Source organism: Carica papaya, chromosome 2, assembly GCF_054855325.1.
Source record: "Carica papaya isolate Zhongbai chromosome 2, ASM5485532v1, whole genome shotgun sequence".
Classification (NCBI taxonomy): domain Eukaryota; kingdom Viridiplantae; phylum Streptophyta; class Magnoliopsida; order Brassicales; family Caricaceae; genus Carica; species Carica papaya.
Genome location: NC_142310.1, coordinates 35,535,001 through 35,558,089, shown reverse-complemented (window position 1 = coordinate 35,558,089; position 23,089 = coordinate 35,535,001). Strand labels below are relative to the sequence as shown.

At 31.3% G+C, this 23,089-nt stretch overlaps 3 protein-coding genes across 4 annotated transcripts; all 3 read right to left on the bottom strand.

The window, feature by feature from the left end:
- Positions 1–407: 407 nt before the first annotated feature.
- On the bottom strand, positions 408–6,736 carry LOC110808568 (E3 ubiquitin-protein ligase RSL1-like). 2 transcript variants are annotated; one of them, XM_088214420.1, is made up of 5 exons: positions 6,580–6,736; positions 6,327–6,407; positions 5,609–6,155; positions 5,061–5,207; positions 408–2,176 (listed from the first exon to the last, which is right to left on the bottom strand). In XM_088214420.1, exons 1-4 carry the CDS (start codon positions 6,593–6,595, stop codon positions 5,087–5,089), a joined length of 765 nt encoding a protein of 254 aa, XP_088070546.1. In that variant the 5' UTR covers positions 6,596–6,736; the 3' UTR covers positions 408–2,176; positions 5,061–5,086. The 2 variants fall into 2 exon arrangements, 1 of the variants encoding a protein (XP_088070546.1); XR_015817384.1 differs by lacking the exon at positions 408–2,176 and having other exon boundaries at positions 5,068–5,207; positions 5,609–5,740; positions 5,808–6,155.
- A 1,324-nt stretch (positions 6,737–8,060) lies between these two features.
- Positions 8,061–11,341, bottom strand: LOC110808569 (E3 ubiquitin-protein ligase RSL1-like). Its single transcript, XM_022034097.2, has 3 exons — positions 10,601–11,341; positions 8,954–9,726; positions 8,061–8,461 (listed from the first exon to the last, which is right to left on the bottom strand). The coding sequence occupies exons 1-3, from the start codon at positions 11,276–11,278 to the stop codon at positions 8,272–8,274; spliced, it is 1,641 nt and encodes a 546-aa protein (XP_021889789.2). The 5' UTR covers positions 11,279–11,341; the 3' UTR covers positions 8,061–8,271.
- Positions 11,342–19,878: 8,537 nt separating this feature from the next.
- LOC110824776 (LOB domain-containing protein 1-like) lies at positions 19,879–21,844 on the bottom strand. The gene is made up of 2 exons (XM_022055292.2): positions 21,458–21,844; positions 19,879–20,494 (listed from the first exon to the last, which is right to left on the bottom strand). The coding sequence occupies exons 1-2, from the start codon at positions 21,728–21,730 to the stop codon at positions 20,120–20,122; spliced, it is 648 nt and encodes a 215-aa protein (XP_021910984.2). The 5' UTR covers positions 21,731–21,844; the 3' UTR covers positions 19,879–20,119.
- Between the last annotated feature and the right edge of the window lie 1,245 nt (positions 21,845–23,089).

Below are 23,089 nucleotides of genomic sequence, written 5' to 3'. Positions count from 1 at the left end.
TAAATAATAAATAAATATTAGTATACAACATGCATGTTAATTTATATATTTTTTTATATTCATATTAATTTATACGTTAAACTAAAATTACATAAAATAAGATAATTAGGTAGATATTTACATAAAGACTGAATAATAAATATTATATGTGTTAACAAAATATAACAAATAAACAAATAATAAAAATTAAATTTTTTATATCGTAGTAATTTTTACATAAATTTTAAAAAATTAGATTCTCATTCAAATAAAAATTTTTCTCGACGTATTCGTAAATTTTATATTAAAATGTTAATAATAATTAAAAATAAAATAAACATATATGTGTGCATATATACACAAAATAAATTATTCATAAGTTTGTTGGCATGATGAATCATATATATAATAGGTTGGTTTAGATTAAAAGAATAATTTTAAATTACTTCTATTAAAAATTCTATTAAACATTAACATAATTAAAATTCTAACAAGGCAAATAAATCCATTTATATTTAAAAAAATTATAAATAAACAAAAGATAAAGTAAAAATAAGCATAGTTGAACCCTATAACAATTTTCTTCTTTCAAAATCATATTATATAACTCAAAGTGCACGAGAAAAAATAACTAAAAAAAGGAAAAAGACGAAACAATATTCATCGAACATTTCTTTTATGATTAACCCTAAATAGTCTTAAATGGTCATGTTCCACTAAAATTGATGCAATATCAATCAAACCTAATCATCATTTTCTCCACATCAAAATTCAAGTGCATCTACTGATCTATACATTCAACTATTATCTTCGTGTTATGCAAACAAAGAAAACGAGTAAGTAACAAGAAGATAAAATTCTTACAGATTAAATTTTTCCCGAAAAATTATAGTAATTACACAGATATAGTTATCTAATTTTCAGTTATCCATCCAATGTACCGTTAGATTCTATATGTAGTTGTGCATGTCTAGGCTCAAGTCTATATTCGAGCAATACTCAATGTTTTCGCTCGATAATTTAAGGATTAATCTTGACTTATCCATAAAAAAAGACATTAAAGAAACAACAGTTAACATTAATGTATCAATAGTGTAAGTCAATGATTTTAACTCATATAATATTGAAATACATTATACTTTTTTGGAATAATACAAAAATCGGTTTGATAAGAAAATATACAAAAATATATTTGAAAAGCAATTATCTCAAAAGCCTAACTTAGTTGATGAAGTACAAATTCTAAACTTAATGCCATAATAATTATCAAGACTTATTACATGCTAGTTGAATGTTTCTAATTGTTAAAAGAATATACCAATAAATTTTTTAAAACAAAACGCCCTTAAAATCAAATGCTTAAAAGAGTTCTCAATGAAATTACGAAATTAGAAAATGATAATTAATAAGTTAATTACGATAAATAAAACAAAAAGGGTAAAAGTGAAATTTTTGATGTGTGATGCGTGGCCAAATTTGGCATGTTGTATTGATTGATCGAAGTAACGATAATGATTATGATGATGATAATTTTGGATGTGTTTTGAGTAGACTAGAAAATTAAAGAAATAGTAAAACATGATGAAGATGAGATTAAATTGAATAAAACTATAAATAAAAAAAAAAGTAATAAAATCACAAAATAAAATAAAGCAAAAAATAAAATAAATTTACATTAAATCTATAAATTTTAAAATAAAATTATAATGCAAATGAACATATAAAATAAATCAAAATAAATATATAAATTATAATAAATTAAATAGGATATTTAAGACATACACTTGTAAATTAACAACACAAAACAAAGCTGAGTTAATATGAAATTCATTGAAAATGAAAAGGTGGTAAGTGATGGAATAGAATATGTAATTGGCAAAGAAATATATGAGGGTGTGTCTAATTAAAGTAGTGTCATAAGTCATTGAGAATATGAACAATTTGATAGGAAATGTAAAACGTAAATAAAATTAAAGACATAAAACAATTATATAAACAAGTAAAAAGTAAAAAGAACTTCTCAAACAAAAACTTTTAATATACGTAATACTAGTAGGACTGAAATTCAGCGGTGGATGAACCCTACCTAAAGTGGATGAAAGTCTTTTCAGACATAGTGAAGATGCATGTTCTGTTCTGGATTACCTGATGACGGACTGCTGTAACCAATAATTACATGATTTGTGTATGTACCTGCCTAAAAGAGAGAAGCATATAGGGCAATGAAAGACTAATGGAAGAAGTAAAAATGTACTTTCAAAAGTTATATGTAAAGGAATTCAGGAGAAAACCGAAGGTTGATGGAATTTACTTCCAAAAATTAGATGAAGCTAACAAGATTAATATTGAGAAGGAGTTTTTAGAAGATAAGATATTAAAGGGTCTCTGGGAGTGCAAGGGAGAGAGAGTTTTGGGGCCTAACGAATTTAATATGAGATTTCTTCAAGATTTTTAGTCTATTATTACAAAAGACTTGTGTATTTAATAAATTTCATAAGACAACTTTTGTAAAATCAGTAAACTCCACTTTCATAGTAACTATTGCAAAAGTTGAATGAGCAAAAAATAAAAAGAAATTTAGATCTATCAGCTTAGTGGGTTGCATTTATAAGTTGATCTTAAAAGTTTTGACTAAGAAAATGATCAAGATATTAGGTTAGGTTATTTGAAAGAGTTAACATACTTTTATGGAAAGGAGACAGATATTGGAATCTGTTATGGTGGCTACTTAAGTGGTTGATAACAAGAGGGAAGGGGTTCTGCATAAGCTCGATACAAAAAAAGCAACCGATTATATTTGTTGAGACTTTGTTAACTATATTGGGTAGACTTGGATTTGGGCATAAATGGAAGAAATGGATGCTATATGTGCATTAATACTCCCTCTTTTGTTATGATGATGAATGGGAGATCATTCTCCTTTTTCAAGTCAGCCTAGGGTCTAAGCAAGGAGACTCACTTTTTCCTTTATTGTTCATTATCTTTATGGAAACTCTGTATAAGTTGCTGGAGAAGGCAAAGGAGGTAGGCTTGTAGAGAGGTATTCGTATTGAGAGAAACAATAACCAGGTTGAAATATCACATCTTTTTTTTTACCGATGACACTAATCTTCAGATAACCAGAAATGGGGATGCTATTAAATTTAAGATGTGTTCTGTTATGCTTCCAGGTGGTCTCAAGGCTGAACATTAATCTCTCTAAATCCAAGATGGTGGTTTTCGGAGACAGTAGGGATGATGACATGCTAGTTGGAGTACTGGGTTGTAAATCAGTAAAATTGTCCATAAGATATCTTGCCATTCCTTTGGGTTCAAAATATAAGGATGGTGGTCTATGGGAACCAGTTGTTGATATGTTTGAGAAAAGATTGGTTGGTTGGAAACGAAATTTTTTATTTAAAGGGGGGAGACTCACTCTTATTAAAGCATTCTATCAAACATTCCTATTTATTACTTGTCAGTCCTAACTGTTCTAGTGAAGGTGGCAAAGAGGCTTGAAACTATCCAGAGTTGTTTGCTTTGGGGTGATGATGAGGGAAGAAGGAGGTACCACTTGGTAAAGTGAGAACGAGATAAAGTTACTTTTGGAAGGGGAGAGGTGTGAGATCTTTAATAGAAATGAACATGGTGCTTCAAGGAAAATTTGAGTTGGGAAGATTTCCTTTGGAAAAGGGTGGTAGATGCTCGGAGAGGGTTGTGTGTGTGGGAGAGGGGGGGTGCAATGCTTAGAGATCGGGAGAGACCATTTGGGATGGGGCTTTTGAAGAGTATTTTTGTGAAGAGTTAGTGCATTCATGATTGTGTCATTTGGAAGGTGGGTTGAGGGAATAAGGCTCTCTTTTGGCATAATGAAGGAAGGAGGTCGTCTTAAGGATCAATTCCCACATTTTTTCTCCATTGCTTAATTGAAGAATAATGTTGGTTATGGATGCTTATGGGGGAGAAGACCCAAGGATGGAGTGGATTGTTAACGTGACAAGAAATCTCTACGACCGGGAGCTAGAGGAATATGAAGCTTTATTATAGCTTCTTGCCACAGTTCTCATTAAATCTATATGGCGATCGGCTAGAGTGGAAACTGAACAAGAATGGCTCATGCACGGTGATATCTTTGTACAACTATTTGACTATTAGAGATGAAGTGGAGGGGCAAGTTTCTCGGCCAAGCAAGTGTGGAAGACAAAAGCGCCACCAAGAATAGCTTTTTTTTGCATGAAAAGCAGATAGAGAATATATTTTGAGTATAAATAAGTTGATGAGGAGGGACAGAATTTGAGTGAATGGATGCTTCTTGTGCAAAAATATAGCTGAATCATGTAATCATATTCTTCTTTGGTGTCTGGTGGTCTATAGTTTGTGGTCTATAGTGTATGACTTGTTAGGGAGGGAGCAACTGCATCATCGCAGCTCGGTTAGAGATGAGATTTAGGCCTAGGAAAGCTTCTATAAAAAGAAAAAATTTATTAACATAATCCCTTTAATTATCTTTTGGGTGATTTGGAAAGAAAAAAACGGTAAGACTTTGGAAGGGGTGGAAAAGAAGATTTAAAAATTAAGAGATGAGTGGTTTCATTATTTTAGATCCATTTTCCTGGATCATAACATTCTTAGGGTGGAGACTTTAGTGTATACAGTTGATACTTTGATAAATTTGTAAATATCTTGTACATGCGCGGTACCTCTTCGGTACCATTGATTCTTCCAAATACATTCACAGTTTTATATTAAAAAAAAAATTACTTAACGGACAAAATAAGAATTGATTGAAAATTAAGTAAATAACATAGTGAATGAGAATGCATTTGGACAATAAACAGCTGAATTTTCTTTCCAGTATTCAGAGAAATATATTCTCAACCATTTTACTAGTATCTCGTTTAAAGAGTCATGTTAAGTATAAAACTATACCAACCACTATCATATTTATCTTAAAAAGCAAGATTCAATATGCTTTAAGGCTAACAACTGTCTACATAGCTCCTCTGTTTGCTTTCTCAGGATTTAGACTTTCTACTAAGGCAAAAGAACTAGAGGTAAAAATGAAAAAAGTAGAGGATTTAAAAGCAGAAAAAAAGTGTGACCTGAGTCTCTTGGCTTGTTATAAAAGTCATTGTCTTCTTTGTCTCTGATCACGTATGATGTTATGTTCATCCCAGATTGGACATGAACATGTTGCTTTCTTATTTTTCCACAGAGCTCCACAAGTATAGCAGAACTCGTATCCACACCTTCTCCAATAAAAGAATCACAATTAGTAATAACATGTTGAAAATATACAGAATCTCTAGTACTGCTGTGTTATCAAGCTTTCACTTTGGGATTCAATTTCCATGTTATTAGGGAAAAAGAATAGTACGACATACACTACAACTGAAAATGCATAACAGAAAGATCTAACATCAACAATAAAAACAACCAGTCCGAGCACCTTGAAGGAAGGAATAACTACAATGAAGTTGTTTGCCGCCATGAGAAACAATAAGAAAAAAGTCTACATGGATTCCACTTTTCCCACCTCAGTGATGAAATATTGACTCGTTTTATCATTAGTAGCTTTCTTATAACACTAAATAACCATTTCTTTTCTTTTATAAACAATAGAGACTAATTATAATATAGGTCAATATACCTGCAAGTGATGTGGTAGCAACCTTCGGATAGTTCAAACATATGATTACACTTCACACACTGGCGCCATAGTTTCCATTTTGCAAGAGACTTCGACATTGCATCTTTAGTTTTGTTATGAGAATTTGACCTACTGTAATCATAACAGGTCATATTGTGATGGCAAGGAGCCTTGCAGTTAATACAGAAAAAGAAACCACCTTTCATGCATTTTCTTTCTTCAGTATGCTCAGCACCAACACAAAAGAGATTTGTATGCCTTAGCACCTCAATCTTTGACATTAATGCTGAACACCTAGGATATGGGCAGTAGACTTTCTCAGTTGCAGCGATAGAAGCTTCCTTCATGTGCTGGCCCATGATCTCAACCAATTTTGGATCCAAGAAACTTCCACAAGTATCAATATTAATCTCAATTTTACACCCTTCATGAGGGCAAGTGGCCACTATCCCATTAAGAAATTTCACTTCTACATGCTGTTTCATACAAGAAAAGCAATACCTATGATCACAGCCATCCACGGAAAACATCTTTTCAACATCAATATCTTCAAAACAGATTACACAAGTCTCATTCAAACTCTCGCCTTTACTACTTTCCACAGGCAATGCAATTTAAGAAACTATAGTATCTCTTGCAAATTTGAATGCAAACTTAATATTACTCAATGTGACAAGAGATAGCCGGCAAGATATAAATTTTTTTGAAGAAGAACAACCTGATTGATTAATGTAGCAATGCTGCTCTCTCTTGGTTCCACTCTTCCTGTAGCCTAAATTTATAAAAATGTGACACCCCCCTTCCCAATAAAAAATAAAAAATTTTAACTGTTAGAAACATGAACTTAGAGAAATACAAATTGGACTAGAAATAAATTCAACAATCATTCTGAATTCACACCAAGAACTCAGCAAACAATTTTTTTTTGTTTAAAAAGAACTCAACAAACAATGCCAATGAATTTGACTTGCCAAAAAATTTCTGCATTTTTTGAGCACCCTTCGCCGTAGGGCTTCTCGTAATTATCGTCACATTTCTGCCAATAACCCTCAGGAATCCGCGATATTTCGCTCGCAAATTTCGTCTCGTGAACCCAACGCTCTAACTCCTCCTTCGTCGTCCGGCGAGTCTCCTTCTGCAAGAGCTGGCAGTCGACGATTTCTCTCTGGAAGTCGGCAACCGCGAACTTCCTGTCGTTATCTTCGGCTTCGTGTTGATGATGGTGGTCTAGCGGCGGTGGTTGGGGAGAGGAGGTGTGGAGTGCGAGAGAGGCGGTTAGGGCTTCCTACAGTTGGAGGCGGAACCCGATGTCGAAGTCGGATTCCAGGGAATGCCCCACTATGATCTCCCGGAATTTCTGCGCGAGTATAAAGTAGAGTTCTTCCCGGTCAGCTGAAGTTTGTTCTCGTGGTCCTCGATCTCGACATGGGATTTGGGTACGAAACCGTGCGTTGGTCCTTGTGTATCGCTCGTGCAGTTTCTGGTGTCGTTTGTGCTTTGCTGAGTCCTGCAAAATTTGAAATTCAAAACAACGGAGGAGAGACAGGATCCCATGCGGTGCAGATTCATGATAATCCAAGAAGGCGAGGACCAAGACCAATTGACTTGAACTTTGACTACGTTTGTTTGACTTTACGAACCTTCAGCGAATGCCCACAGGATGAACGAAACTAATTCGTCATGGGCCCAGCCTAAACGACCCGTTTTGATTCAATTACTTAATATATAAACTTACATTATTTTTTGTTTTAATTGTAATTGAGCTAATTTTACTCCTCCTGAAATAAAAAAAATTAATTTCTGCTAAAAATAAGTTTAATAAATCAGAGATTTTTTTTTTTGTAACTCTTTTTCAAAATCTCAATTTAATAATCAAAATTAACTAATTTAATATTTAAAAATTAATTTTTTTTAAACACATTTTATGTATATAAACAAGAAGTTCCAGAAAACCATTTTTGGTATATTGGTCAAATAATTCGGGGATAATTTGTAGATAACATTTCATCCACTCTAATCCAAGATTGGTTGACTACTTTGAAGATTCTCCTACAATTAGGTTTTATCTAATTGAATTTGAGTTTAATCTTTATAATATACAAATATACATGCATATTATAGTAAGTATGTGACTTAACTTGCATGCATATAGATTAGTTTTGTATATATATATATATATATGCTTGATATATTTCTTCATCTGTACATAGAACATATGAAGATAAAAAAATGAACTAAATGAAGACTTTCATTCATCCTTTCTCCCTTCCCTCTCTTCTTTCTCTCTCTCCTCCTTCCCTTCCCGGTCTCCCCTCACAAGCACTTACCACACCCACCAAGAAGAAACGTAGCGATATTGTAAACGGCAAGAATTCATCAAAGCACACTGTTCAAACTATCAGCTTGCAGCACGTATATATACACATATAGAGAGAGAGAGAGAGAGAGAGTATACCTACACAAATATATTATATATACAAACATAAAGATTTTGCCTAAAAAATTATCATACCCACACAAATATATTATATATACAAACAGAGAGATTAATAGTTGCCTAAAAAATTATCCTGGACAAAAATAAGAGTCCAAGAGGAGTGGCAACAAGAAGAGGGTATAGACTCGAGAGCCCTACAAAATCAAAATATCATATGCATTAGAGTTTACCAAAAAGGATAATCCGAATCAGAATCATAGTACTCCGAGTCGTCAAAGTCATCTTCATTCTCATCGTCATCAAAATCTCTATCATGATCAAACCAGATATTATCCTCATGCCATAATGGACAAGAGCATGTAGCCTTCTTATCTTTCCATTCAGCTCCGCAGTTATAGCAAAACTCATACCCGCACCTACAAAGAAGAATAGAAGCACAAGAGCCGGTGCTTATTTGCTCAAGGCCAAACCAAGTTACTTGGCAAATCTGATATCGGTGCATGTTAACATGTAATTACATGTTTCTTAGTTTGTTGATTTATGATTGTGATGGCTATACACGACCAGAACAAAGACTCGAGTCTTCCAAGTTTATAGAGTAAGAAAATAGAAGTTGGAGTTGTGGCTTCACATCTTTCCTACTAAGGCTATCTTTCGAATAAAGTTAAAAATATTGTAAAATTATTTGTAAAACATTTTAACTGTGCGACGATAAAATTTAAATTCATTACATACAAGAAATATAAATCATAACTAACTCCTATGTGTTATTTCAAAAAAAAAAATAACTAGCTCATATGTATCAAAGAATTAAAATCCAAAAATTGAATAGAAACAGAATTCAAGTCAATCGCACTGTCAAGAGAAAATAATTTTTTGAAAAAAAAAAAAAAAGAACTGGTAGTTACCTGCAAGTCATATGATAACAACCGTCAGAGAGTTCTATCATATGCTGGCATTTCACACACTGGCGCCATAGATTAACTGATGCAAGGGACTTAAGTTTCATTTCCTCTGCTGGGGGATTAGGATTCCTCCTTTTGTACTCTTCACATGTCATGCTACTATGCCAAGGAACCTTGCAATTGATACAGAGTAGGCCATGGCATTTCAAGCATTTCCTGGCTCCAGACCGAGCAGCACCAACAAAAGCATTTTTAGCATATTCTGAAATCTCAGCTTTTGACATTAATGCTGAGCACTTGGGGTATGGGCAATAAACTTTCTCTGTGACAGGAATAGAAGCTTCTCTAATCCGGTGGTTAAAAGTCTCAATTAATTTAGGTGTCAAAAAAGTTCTGCACTTATCAACAGTAAGCTCAGATATACAGCCATCATGAGGACATTTAGGAACCATTCCATGGAGCAATTTCACCTCGATATGCTGCTTCATGCAAGAAACGCAAAAGCGATGAAAGCATCTATCAACCGAAAACATTCGCCCGGCATCAAAATCTTCCAAACAAATAACACACGTCTCCTTCTTATCCTTGCCACAACTAGTATCCACAGGCCTACTTTTCTGAGAAACTATTGCTTCTCTTGCAAGTTTAAATGCAAACTTAAGGTCGCTACACGCCACAAGTTTGAGCTCAAAACTCTTAAATTTTCTCATAAGAAGGGATACCTGATTAATTAAGATTGCAATCTTCCGCTGCTTTGATCTCCATCTCCCAGTGACCTGCATCACAACAGCCAATGACCATAAACTCATGAAATTTAACATTTTAAAAATTTTTACATGGCTTTGCTTGAAACAAATAAACGATGAAATGTCACCTTATTTTAAATGAATTAAACAAGAAATTCATTTGCAAACACATTTTAATCTTATATGTATATAATATATATACCAATATACAAAAATAGTTATGGAAACTTGACGGAATCATTGGATTTATGCTCCTTTTTCCCAAGTCTATTCTATTCTCGTTCTATTCCTATATATAAATTATTTTTCAAAATATAGCTATATATATACGGAATATAACCGAATCAACTTCAATCCTATATATAATTCTACACTAATGGATTTATAATTTGTATTCATTGCAAGAGAAGGGTAAAGAGCAACTTACTTGAATTGGATATGAATTGAATATGAGTAAAATTTGAACTAAAATCTTTTATCTCATTTGTATCCAACTATGATTTTATTCAATAGATATAAACTTTGAACAAGAAGAAACATTAAATAATAGACATTCCAAGCATTTTTCTCCAAATTCTATCAAATTTTAAAGAATTTTAAATTGAGCAATTCAATAAAATTTGTACATTTATTTCCATGTAGAATTCACTGCAAAACAAAGTTCATAGTCTAGAATAATTCAGAACATGACTTATAAAATTGCAAATTAATTTCACACCTTCTATTCAATTTATTTGTTCAAACACAGTGTCAATATTTATCACATGCATACAATCTTCAAACTAATCCCCAGTTATCCCTAATTTTAATAGTCTCGTGAACAAAATAACATAAAAAAAGCGAAACATTATACAGCAAATCATGCAAAGAATCAAACACAACAGAGTAGAGCTAGAAGACTCACAAACTGATAAGTCATGAAATGATCGCAGAAAACCTTGACGTGCTTAACCTCCAAAGCCATAGCAGTATTTAGCCCTTCCATCAAAGCCTTGAGCCCCACGGCCAGCTTGCTAAACCCGTCTCCAGTCAAAGGCTTCCTCAGCTCCACTAACACCCCGTCATTTGAGTCACAAATAGCAACCCCAATCCCCGCAAACGCAGTCTTCCTGTCGCACACTTCCTCTTTGCTGACCAATCCCTTGAAATACACCCTAACGGCGTCGCTCCTCCCTGCATTCTTGGAGCAACCTTCGCCGTAGGGCTTCTCGTAATTATGGCCCCGTTCCTGCCAATCATCCTCCGGAATCCGCGATATTTCGCGCGCGAATTTCGTGTCGCGAACCCGGCACTCTAACTCCTCCTTCGTCCGGCGAGTCTCCTTCTCCGAGAGCTGGAAGTCGGCGCGCGCGAAAATTCTGTCCTTATGTTTGGATTCGTCTTGATGGTGGTTGTCTAGCGGTGGTGGTTGGGGAGAGGAGGTGTGGAGCGCGAGAGAAGCGGCTAGGGCTTCCTGCAATTGGAGGCGATATGCGATGTCGAAGTCGGATTCCTGCGACTGCCCCGCCATGATCTCAGCGAATAGAGAGTGGAGTTCGTCTGCGTCGGCTGGGCTTGTTCCGATCGTACTCGAGCTCGACATTGGATTTGGGTACGACCGTTCATCACGTTTCTGGTGTCGTTTATCTGCGCTGCGAGTTTTTCTAAATTGGGAAAAGGATCCAGTGCGGTGCAGATGCATAATAGTCAGTGAAGGCGAGGCCCAAAACCAATTGAGTTGAACTCGGGCCACATTTGTTTGACTTTTACGAATATTGACCCAATACCCATAAAATAAACGGAAACAATTCTTCATGGGCCAAGCCCAAAACGGCCCGTTTTGGTTCCACTAAATCATATATAAAATTACATCATGTTTTGTTTTTATCGTGGCTGATCCAATTTTTGTCTTATTTAATAAATAATATAGTTACCCAAATCATTAATTTTAATTTCTCAAAAATAATATAAACTCCTCGACCCACCCATATAAAAATAATTTATATTTATATAAAAAAAAATTAAAAACATATTTATTAATATACTATTTAAAATAGAGAGAAGCACAAGAAATAAGTAAATGCTTGTTTATCATTTAATCATACATATTTAATAGATAATATAATATAATTTGTAATCTTGCACACATCGTATATATTATGTTATAATTGTTGATAAAAATATATTTTTTTTAATTAAAAATAATATTTTCTTTAATGACACTATAGATAATATATACATATATATATATATATATATATAGAATCTCTTGATTGAACTTATCTTTGTAGATTTTCTTATTCTAAAGTGAAGAACTTCTTTGGGTTAATTAGTCTACATTTGTTGGCAACTAGAAGTAATGAATTTTCTTCTGATTTGAATTTTTATGGAATAATTTTCATGGAAGTTTGACACTGAAATAGTTGACTTATTACCTATGAATTTTTTGCAATGTCTAGAAGGTTTAATACCAAATCAATAAATACCCAAAAATAATTATTATTATAATAATAAGCCCAATGAAAATTATATAAGTGAAGAAAAATATGGGTTTTTTTTTAATTTTTTTTTTAACTTTTTATAACTTTTGTTTATAATAATTTAATTATATAATATGGATATTTCCACAATGTGGGTTATAAGGGAGGTAAGAAAAAAAATTTATTTAAATAATTATTTAATTTTTGTATAGAAAATAATATACTTAATAAGAACAAAATACGAATATATTCAAAACATCCAAACACTAAAATTTGTGTTAAAAAAAAAAAAAAAAAAAAACTACCATCTTACTTTGAAAATTACACACACACACACATATATGTACATCAAATCATTATAAAATTATAAATAATTACAATAAAACATAAAATTATTAAAATAATTCTAATAATCTTAGTCAGAATTTTGTACCCAAAAAAAAAAAAAATCAAACCCACAAATATTTCCTGTTAACTTTCTCAATTACATACATACCCACATTGAATTTGCAACTAATTTAAATAAATTCAGTGTATTAAAAATCATAATCTGCAAAAAAAAGAAAAAAAAAAGATGCATATAATTTAAAGCAAAAGGAAAAAAAAAAGTGACTTATTGATAATTATTTTACGCGTTTTTCTTTATATCCAAAGAATATATAAAAGCATTTGATTGAAATAAAATTTATTTTCCGCGTTCTTTTCTGCTTTTCTTTTTTTTCTTTTTTCAAACAGCTTTTTTCAATAAATGTTGGAAAAAATGAAGAAAAAATATATATATATATATATATATATATTGATATTTTCGAATATCGTATGTGTGTGTGTGTGTGTGTGTATATATGCGTTATGTGTGTATATCTATCTTGGGTCTCTGTAATTACTTTTTAAATCATAATTATCTTCCAACTAATTTTTCTGCAAATGAGAAAGGAGGAATTTTTTTAACTCTCAATGACTGCGCAATTTATTGTGAAGCAAGTGAACGCACTCACACTCACACACATATATATACACACACACATATACATACACACACACATATATACACACACACTAATAGCACGAGAAATTGAAGATTAAGTTAGATTTATATATATATATGTGTGTGTGTTGTGTGTAGTGGTGTGTCTTTATAACCACTACCTCTTGAAGTCATTTCCATACAAAGATTCTTCAAAAAAATAGTGCTTTGGTTCCCACTGAAATCTTTATATATAATTATATAGTTCTGTATGTGTATGTATGTATATATATATATATATTGAAATGTGGAAGACCCATTATAGATGTGTATGTAATAAGTCTATACCAATATCTCTATAATACCCACTTATTATAAATATAAGCTTTTATGGACAAAAAACGATTACCACCTAACACTATTAATTTTGACACTCACTATATATATATATAGATATATAGATATATATACATATATATATATATAGAAAATTCAAAATTTTAGGTTGTTCCCGGTTAGGTTACCACTTAAATCAATTTAAACCTAATGCCATTACAAAAGAAAATATTGGAGATATATATATACACACACACACACATATATATATATATATATATATATTGATTTAGTTTCCTCTAGTGGAGAGATTTCTTCTTGGCTTTTGTTCAATAATTGAGATGTCTAAATATATTGTTAATTTGACTTTACGTAGGAATATACTTAACTAAACGTTTTGTATTTTATTAATAATTTATTGGCAGGATGGTTAATAATTTAATTTAACATTTTGTATTTAGAACACATATATATATATATATATATTTATATAAAAGGGGTAACTTGATCGTCTATATACGTCTATATATACACATATACATACATATATTTTTTTACTTTTTCTAAACTAAAATTACTCGTCGAGTAAAACTAAAAAAAAAACCAAATTTATTGAAATGCTTATCGGGGTTGGCAAAAGATGGTCACCAACTCCCGAACAAAAAAATCAAATGAAATAGACAACGAATGGACCAATATCCTTTAATTTCTTACCTTATATACACATATACATATACATATACATATACATATACATATACATACATATATATATACACACGCACACACATACGTGCCAACTTAAGGTTATTATTATTACATGTTAATGTCAAAATATTGGATTATGAAAAGTACGACCTATGAAATTAAATGATAAGACAAGGTTTACGATCTTAAACAATTAAATAGATAATTAAAATTATTATTTAAATAATCACATTTAAATTCTAAATTTAAGGTGTAATTTGCTTAAAATATTATTTGAATATGCATAATTTTATTTAAGAAATTGTCGGCATGGTTATATCCAAAATAATTATTAAAATAAAATTAGAAAAATATGGGTGATTCTTCCAATCGTGTCAATTTTTGTAATTTAAAATATAATTTTTAGTATTAATTTTATTAAAAATTATTTAGAAATTCAATTTTTTTTTATTTTACGTGAAATCTCTACTTTCTTATAACGAAAAATAAATTTAAAATATTTTGAAATAATTTTTACAAATTTATTTATTTTTCAAAAAATTTTCTTAATTAATGATCATCTACGTACAATTATTTAACTCTTTTGAATGGTTTGAAACTAGTTTAGGTCACGAGTTATGAAAACATGCAAACAAAATGAAGAACTAAGAAAAGAAATGGCAAGAATAACAGAGACGTGTTCGAGAGGACACGAGGGCTAAGGGAAAACCCTAATAGGTTATTGTTATTTTTTTTCGGTTCCAAAGTACTCGAATAAATTAAATAAGGTATTTATATATCTAACAAAATAATGTTGCACATATACATCATATATGTCTTAACAATACACATTTTAACCTAACATATATATTTACACATATACACGTGCACGCTATAAATACTGTACATCAGGCTAGGCAACCTGTAACTTCATTACACATGAACTCGAACAAATTAAATTTAGCAATTCAAAGCCCTTTAACATCTTTTGTACAGAAATGTAACATCTCTTTTTTTTTTTCTGGCGACATAGTCTCAAATAGTTCAATAGGCCAAATACTAGAATCTCATTCCAAATCAGTCGCACACATAGAAAGGAAACTACCACAACCTATTACTCAATATCAAATAGAAACCTTCAACCATAAATGCATCAATACAGTATAGCACAAATTCATACATCCTCAGTTAACATACAATCTACATTTCTACCAACTATTTAAGCTCCCAATTCTACCGGTAGAAATCTCTACTCTGTTTTCTCTGTATACTATGTTCGGAAACCGGCAACTCCGATCTCGACTCCATCCCTACTTCATCTGTAAATAATAAAGAGTGAGTACATATAACTCAGTACAGTAAAAATTAAGCTACAAGTATAACGTACAAACTAAATTAAAATTTCGTTTTTATATGTTTTCCTTTTCTGTTGCCTAAGTAATATTTTCTCACTATTCTTTAACTCTACAGTATTACTACGTGTCCGCAGTATTAAATCGTTATTCATACTAGGTGTGATCGTCCCCCGATATCACCCCCTCGGCCCCGACTAGGCCACTCATCCACACAGTTATTCGTCACCAGTATCGGCGACCATCAATTACCCTTCTATCACTCGACCCCTAGTTGGCCACTCACACACACCAGTAGTGTTTTCTTCCGTCACCAATATCGGTGACTCAATACCTTACTCGTCGGAGACCCCAAATATCACCACTATCGGCGATCTACTTACTTTTTCTAGATAGCGACAACCAATATTGGCGTCCCCCAGCCCAACCACCTCTAAGACAATTTCACCCCGTTCCTACTCAAGATGCCTAATAAACTCGCATACTTAACTCCCACTACGGGTTTTCCAACCTAAACTGTGCCTACACCAATAATATTGTCCTGAAACTCTCCAATTCTTTAACATATGTACAGAACCTACACACACCTCTCCATACAACACATACTCACACTTAGCACATATACACCACTGCACCCCTACACCGAGTGCTCACTTATACAATTCCTAAATTTACAGGAGCTACACCAACATACATTCACATACAACGCACGCCCACACACAACACAGTTACACCAATACACCTCTATTTCAATCACACAGACACAACCACTAGAGGCCTACCTTTCCTGCTCCCTAATTTCCAAAATACTCACACTCCACCCCTACATGCCTACACTCCCTGTTAGTAACCAATCCACTCTCCATCCCTTCCTTCCCTTCTCCTGGTTTGTCTCGGCTTCCCATCATTTTCCTCCTAACAGTATCAATCTCTCACAGCACACTACCTCTCCCTATCTTCCTCTTTTAGCTCCTCTCCTACTACCCTTCTATACTCATTCTGCCTCTAATTGTTCCCCTCTCTATACCTCTCTTGCCTCCCTTCGTTTGCCTCAGCTTCAATCCGTGTGTGTTCTGTTCGTCCCAAGTTACTTCAAATCACCTCACCTCCCTACGAACTCCCTTACACCTTTTTAATCACCGCATTCCTCCCTCTAACGGTAACTCACTCACTCACTGAACTCCTCAATCTCTCCTCCTGCGGCTTCCTCCATCTCCCTCTACTCACAGTTTAAATCCACATTTCCACGGACTCACAGTCTCTTTCCACTCTCCTATTCCATCTATCCTAGTTTCCTACTCCATTTCCTAAGCGGTTCATATATTTCCTCAAAAACTACAGTCACAACTCTACATTTCATCCTCATTCTACACTTGAAACTTAAATTTTATTGTACCTCCAGTCTCCATCTTTTCTTTCTGCACTTCCGTAGCTCGCACCGTCACCGTCTTCCTTCTCTTGCTCTTTCTTCGTATTGCTTTCCGCTCTGGCTTCTCTCTCTCTCGAACCTTATCTTCCCCATCTCCTCCTCTCTATTTTTTTTTTCTTTTTCTTTTCCTATTTATATTCCACCTACCTCTCATCTTGCCAGTCGATCCCATCTCATCCCAGCTATCCACTCTCTCTTCTCCAAACGACACCGTTTCCTCTTCCTCTTCTCCAAACAACACCGTTTCCTCCTCCTCTCTCCAACCATATAAATTATGTTAATATATTATTATTATTACCATATACCTATATATATATAAATACAATTTTTTTTTTAATCCAAATATTCAATTATTCAATTATCAACTACTACAAGAAATATTGAGTTATTTAATTAATTAGACATTATTTGATCATATTGAGAGAAATCAAATCTTTTTTTTTTCTAATAAAAAATTAAAATAAATAGATTGAATCAAATATTCCATTTAATTTTTCATAAATTCATTGTTAATATGATTCCTATTATTGTTAATAACATCTAATACATACATATATATATATATATATAAGATATGGATGAATCTCCAATTAAAACTTAAATTAAACAAAGACTTAAATTATGACAAGAAATTCTCAATAAAATCAAACCGACAAAGATAGTCAAATTATAATACTAATTTATTTCCTCATATATTACCCCAACATTTAAATTCTATGTGCACAAAAATCAAATGTAAATCTATCTAGTGGTCCAATAAAATTGATTTCACCAAGTACAATATTCTATATATCTTACATTATGTGTATAATTGTCATCTTTCTATTTATTCTATGCCCTATTTGGCATCTATATATATATAAGAACCAAATTAGTACTAAGAACTCTTGTTAGTCACGAAGAATTTTTTTTTGTCATTATATACTAATTTACTTTGGCTTTATTGGACAGTCGACATTGACTTTGAATTACCCTATTTTATTTATTATAAATTAATTAATATTTATTTCACTTTAAAGAGAAATCCATAAAAGGAGAGATACAAATAAAATTTGATTCAACAAAGAGACAATATTGTGTTCTCTTTTAATCTTAGAAAAAGAAAAATCACGTTGCATGTTCCTTGTAATGTATAGAGAATTATACATTTTACAAGTCATGATAAGGATGGATTATATATATATATATATATATATATATATGTATATATAACATAGCATGTTACTCGCTTCATCTAACATATATATATATATATATATTAGATATATTTTTTCAAGGAATTGTGTTTATATATACATAAACAACACTTGGTTAATAAAATTTATGAATTTTTATTTTTTATTTTTAAATGAGATTGTATAATTTCATATAAATATCATATACAGAGAATTTTTTTAAAAAAATATTGTAATATATGAGCCCAAAATTTAGTCTGAAAATAATTTTAAAATATATATATATATATATATAATTTTTAAATTTATAAATTAATATAAAATATTAAATATAACATAGTATGTTACTCGCTTCATCTAACATATATATATATATATATCATATACAGATAATTTTTTTTTCAAATATTGTCTTTAAAATTAACATACATATAGAGGAAAAAATATACAATTTTTCAAAATATCATTTATATTAGAATTTATTAAAATATAATTCAATTGTGCATTGTAGAGATTCTTACAATTAAAAATATATAGTGAATTTTTAATTTAAATAAAGAATCATATAATTTTTCAAATAAAATTAACTTAAAACATATATATATATATATATTATACATAAAACAAAAATAACATATACATACACACCCTTTTTCAATTACTATATTATCGATTGTCCAACTTACAAATATTATTCACCAAAAATTTCTTCAACATGAACCACTGCAAATTCAATCATATATGCACGTTATGTTTGTATACGTGAGAGAAATGGATTGCCGACAAGATGTGACGGAGCGACGTCGTACTCTCTGCATCTCGTGCGTCGCACGTGACACCGATCATGCATTAAAAAGAAAAATAAAAACGCGCTTAAAGCAGACAGGCGCCATGAACACGTACGGTTAAAAGATGAACACGAACACGTGCATGGTCATTCATGTACATAATAATTATGTTACTTAATCCTGATTAATACGTACTAATCAGATAATTATATGATCCCCCATGTGGTGGGTGGACCCAATTACAATTACATCCACAATTTTAATTAATTAATTAAAAATGTTCATAGCTTTTAAATTGATGATTAATTAAGGACATTAATCGTAATTTGGATTATATTTATTTGACTAATCGTTTAATATTAGTTATACATATCTCATGGGATGTTAGCATAATGATGCTCTCAAGATTATTCATTTCGGTGTCTCCATCATATAAAAAAAAAAATATATGGGTCGTCGAGATTAGTCGATTTAATTAACGATATATATAAATTCGTAATGTGTGTGTATATATATATATATATATATATATATGTAGTCATATATAAAGGGTGCATGAAGAAGACAAGTACGTCTACTAAGTCATAGTAGCAAATAAAAAGGGAAGAGATGGGTCAACAACTAATTTGACAAACAATTCATGAGAAAACAATTTAATTGATAAATCAAAAGAGAAATTATAGTAGGTGACCAAAAAGGTTATTTAAGATTCAATAATGAGGGGCATAAAAATAGACTAATTAATTAAGAAAATTAAATTATACAAACTTAATTAATTTCTCTCCGAGACATTTTTATGGAGGAACCCTAAATTTCTATTATGATTTGGTGATCTATAAGATCTTAGAGTTACAATATTTTTTCCACCGTTTGCACTGTCACCTCTTTATATAATTAATTAATCTTATACAGTTAAATTTATTGTTATTATTGTAAAATTATTAATTAAAAATAAAAAAGAGTCTATAATATTCTATTTCTCCTTCTCATGATTGCCACCTTACTGGACTGAGTTAGGAGAATTTCATTAAATTGCTCTTAATTATCTAACGAACTATATAGTTTCAACGAAACGTGACACTATCATTGGACTCTCTATTTATATATACACTTTTACGGTCATTTATTATAATAACTTATAAAGAAAAGACCGTTAAAGTGATAATATAAATAAAAAGAGTACAAATAGTATCTCATTTTTTAACATCAATTAACTGATGTTTGATTAATTAATCAAGTCCAAAGAGTCTCCCATAATGGTTGCGTTGTGTTCGCGTTGTTGTTGTCTTCAAATAAGCAGTTAAGGTTGCTCTGATAGCTCGGGCTACTGACATTGAAAGTCATGTCCATTGACTGTGGAGAATCGTTATTGTTTAACTGCGAAGATTGAGTCATCTCCATACACAACAAAGCCATTAGGTTTGCTTGTTGGCATTGCATGGTTACGATTTCGGCTTGTGCTTTGGCCAATTGTGCTTGTAGCTCATTCACCTGTTTTTGGAGCTGGCATATCGCTCCGGCACATCCATAAACAGGGTCCCTAATTCGCGCACTAGCTTCATACACCATGCTGCTTACTGCATCTGCTCTTTGAGATTCTGGCAGCTCCTATAAAATTTTAAATATTTTTATATTAGACGTAAATCATACACCTCTTCAAAACATTAAACAAGACGGGTATAAGAATCTTATAGTATTGCTTATAACATAATAGTATATCTATCTATATCCAACAACGAATTCAGAGATATTGATAATTTCGTAAGATTTTTGTGTTAAAAAAGATATTTTTATGCATATTTTGAAAAAGGGTATTTTTGTATTTTGAATAAATATAATAAATAAATAAAGAGATATTAAAGTAGAAAGATCTTATGATATATCTTGTCAATAAACCTAATTCAACTTATGACAAAAAATTAGTTGTGTGTGACTGTTATAAGCATCATATGTTATTTTCATTACTTTCTACTTTGGACAATGCACTATATTTTGTGAGGGTTATTATGGTAATTTCACATATACGTATACATATACATATATTGATATCGGTCAATTTGCACATGCGGTGTCGTACTAGTCTACACTGTGTGAAAGTACAGCCACCGTTTATAACTCCCTCTTCAAATGGGAACCCAGTTTTTTTTTTTGTTTTTTTTCAAAAAAAAAAAAACTGTTAGTTTTACATAAAATTAATTAAATAATTAATTAACTAATTAAATATAATTAAAATCCCTTAATACAATATAATCAATGAATTAATTTAATCTATTTTGTGGATAATTAAATGGGAAATATTTATATATATATATATAATAAAAAAATTTAATGTCAATTTTTAAGGCAATAAATTTAAAATCTTGGACTTGTCAATTTGTCTTTTTAATTTTTTTTCTGCTTACCGGTAGGATACGGCACCTGGAAAATCTCCAAAATGAACCGTTGAAAACATTTGCAACCCAAATCAAATCTACCAAATAACTTGATCTTTTTCCACTCGAACCGTTCTTTTAGAGAAATCAATACAACAAATATGCAGAGTTTATATATATATATATATGTGTGTTATACCTGCAAGAACTTAATGATGTTGCTAGCACCGAAAACTCGATGTGCAATGGTGAACTTGGCGGGTTCGGTGGGAGGAAAATAAGGTGCCAAGACACATTTCTCCGCGCATCTCCTCCGCAAAATCTTGCATGCTGCGCAAGGACTAATAACCACCGGGACAACCGGAGGCCGCAGCCCTGATGAGGGTGGAGGAGAAGAAGAAGGAGAAAGAGATTGAGAAGACGATGGAGAAGTGTTTGTGTTGTTTGAATCACTGTACTCCATCTTTAGCATCGAGGGCTATTTTCGTAATTTTCACTTTTCGGGTTTTGTAGATAGAAAAGAAAAAACTATACGTATAGAGAGAGAGAGAGAGAGAGAGAGAGAGAGAGAGGTGGGATTGAAATGGAGCAAAAGAGGTTCGGGTATATATAGAGAAATTAAGGGATGAGAAGAGCGTCATGTGCTATGGGGAAGTGACGTCATCATTTGAAAATTTGAGTACGCCTGCTAATTTTTTTTTTTTTTTGTTTTTCCAATTTTTATATTTTATTGTTATTTAAAAATAAATAAAATTTGGGATTTTGTGTGAAAACTCTTCGGGGTTTGAAAATTAATATTATTTATTTATTTATTTATTTATTTATTTTTGTTGCTTGTATACCAAAATATGTCTTTTCACCAAGATTGTAATACACACAAATAAAAAAAAATAAAAAATTTGATCTGCCAGAAATTTGTAATATTAAAAAAAATAAACTTCTAATTATGCATGTGGTAACTAATTGAAATTCCAATATGGGTTTTTTATTTATTTATTTATTTTGCTTTTTTTTTTTTAAGGAAACTATACATTTGTATGACACACACACACACATATATATATATATATATTAATTAGTAATTATTAGAGTTAATTATATTTTTCAAAATTTTTATGAACACTACTTGGTTTGTGCATGACTATTGAAATGGTCAATGGGTAAGGACTAGAATGAAGTAAGAATATAGTAGACTTGGAAACTATTGAGATCAAACTTAGAATTAAATGCTATGCTATGTATATATACATATATCTTATACGTATGTATTTCTAGCAACTAGTGTTGGCTCTTAATTTAATGAAAGTTTTATCCTCCTACCACATTTAATTTATTTTGAACTTGTAGAAGGATGTTGGTCTTTGAAGAGAATTTTCAAACTAAATTATATACATGTACACACACACATATACATATACATATACATATATCATTCTATCACCTTATACCAATCTTCAATTGAATAATATTAATTAAATGTATTGATTAAATTGAAATTTAAAATTTCTTATCTAAACCAAAAATTTCCTCAATTTTGCCTAACTTTTTTTTTTTTGTTTAAGTAAAAACAACTTTTGTAGTTAGAAAATTTCTTGATGATTTTCTCTCTCCAACTTTCTTGGATCCAAGTCTTGTACACCATAATGTCAAACATATAACGGAAAAAGTCATGCTCTAATAAGTATTACAACGAAATCTATACTTAATTTCTACATTATTATATATTAAATGAAATTATTAGGAGGAAACAAGAGTCCGTGTGTAGATTACGACTTTTATAGAATAACATTAGTTCTATTTATTGATTTACCACCCTACTGTTAGTGTCATA

Coding starts and splice junctions, on each gene's coding strand:
- LOC110808568 (XM_088214420.1), bottom strand. Junction 6,156..6,326: donor TTGCTACATTAATCAATCAG/GTTGTTCTTCTT, acceptor TCTGTTTTGAAG/ATATTGATGTTGAAAAGATG. Junction 5,208..5,608: donor TGCTACCACATCACTTGCAG/GTATATTGACCT, acceptor TTATTGGAGAAG/GTGTGGATACGAGTTCTGCT.
- LOC110808569 (XM_022034097.2), bottom strand. CDS start 11,278: ATGTCGAGCTCGAGTACGATCGGAACAAGCCCAGCCGACGCAGACGAA. Junction 9,727..10,600: donor ATTTCATGACTTATCAGTTT/GTGAGTCTTCTA, acceptor GTTGTGATGCAG/GTCACTGGGAGATGGAGATC. Junction 8,462..8,953: donor TGTTATCATATGACTTGCAG/GTAACTACCAGT, acceptor TCTTCTTTGTAG/GTGCGGGTATGAGTTTTGCT.
- LOC110824776 (XM_022055292.2), bottom strand. CDS start 21,730: ATGCTAAAGATGGAGTACAGTGATTCAAACAACACAAACACTTCTCCA. Junction 20,495..21,457: donor ACATCATTAAGTTCTTGCAG/GTATAACACACA, acceptor AAAATTTTATAG/GAGCTGCCAGAATCTCAAAG.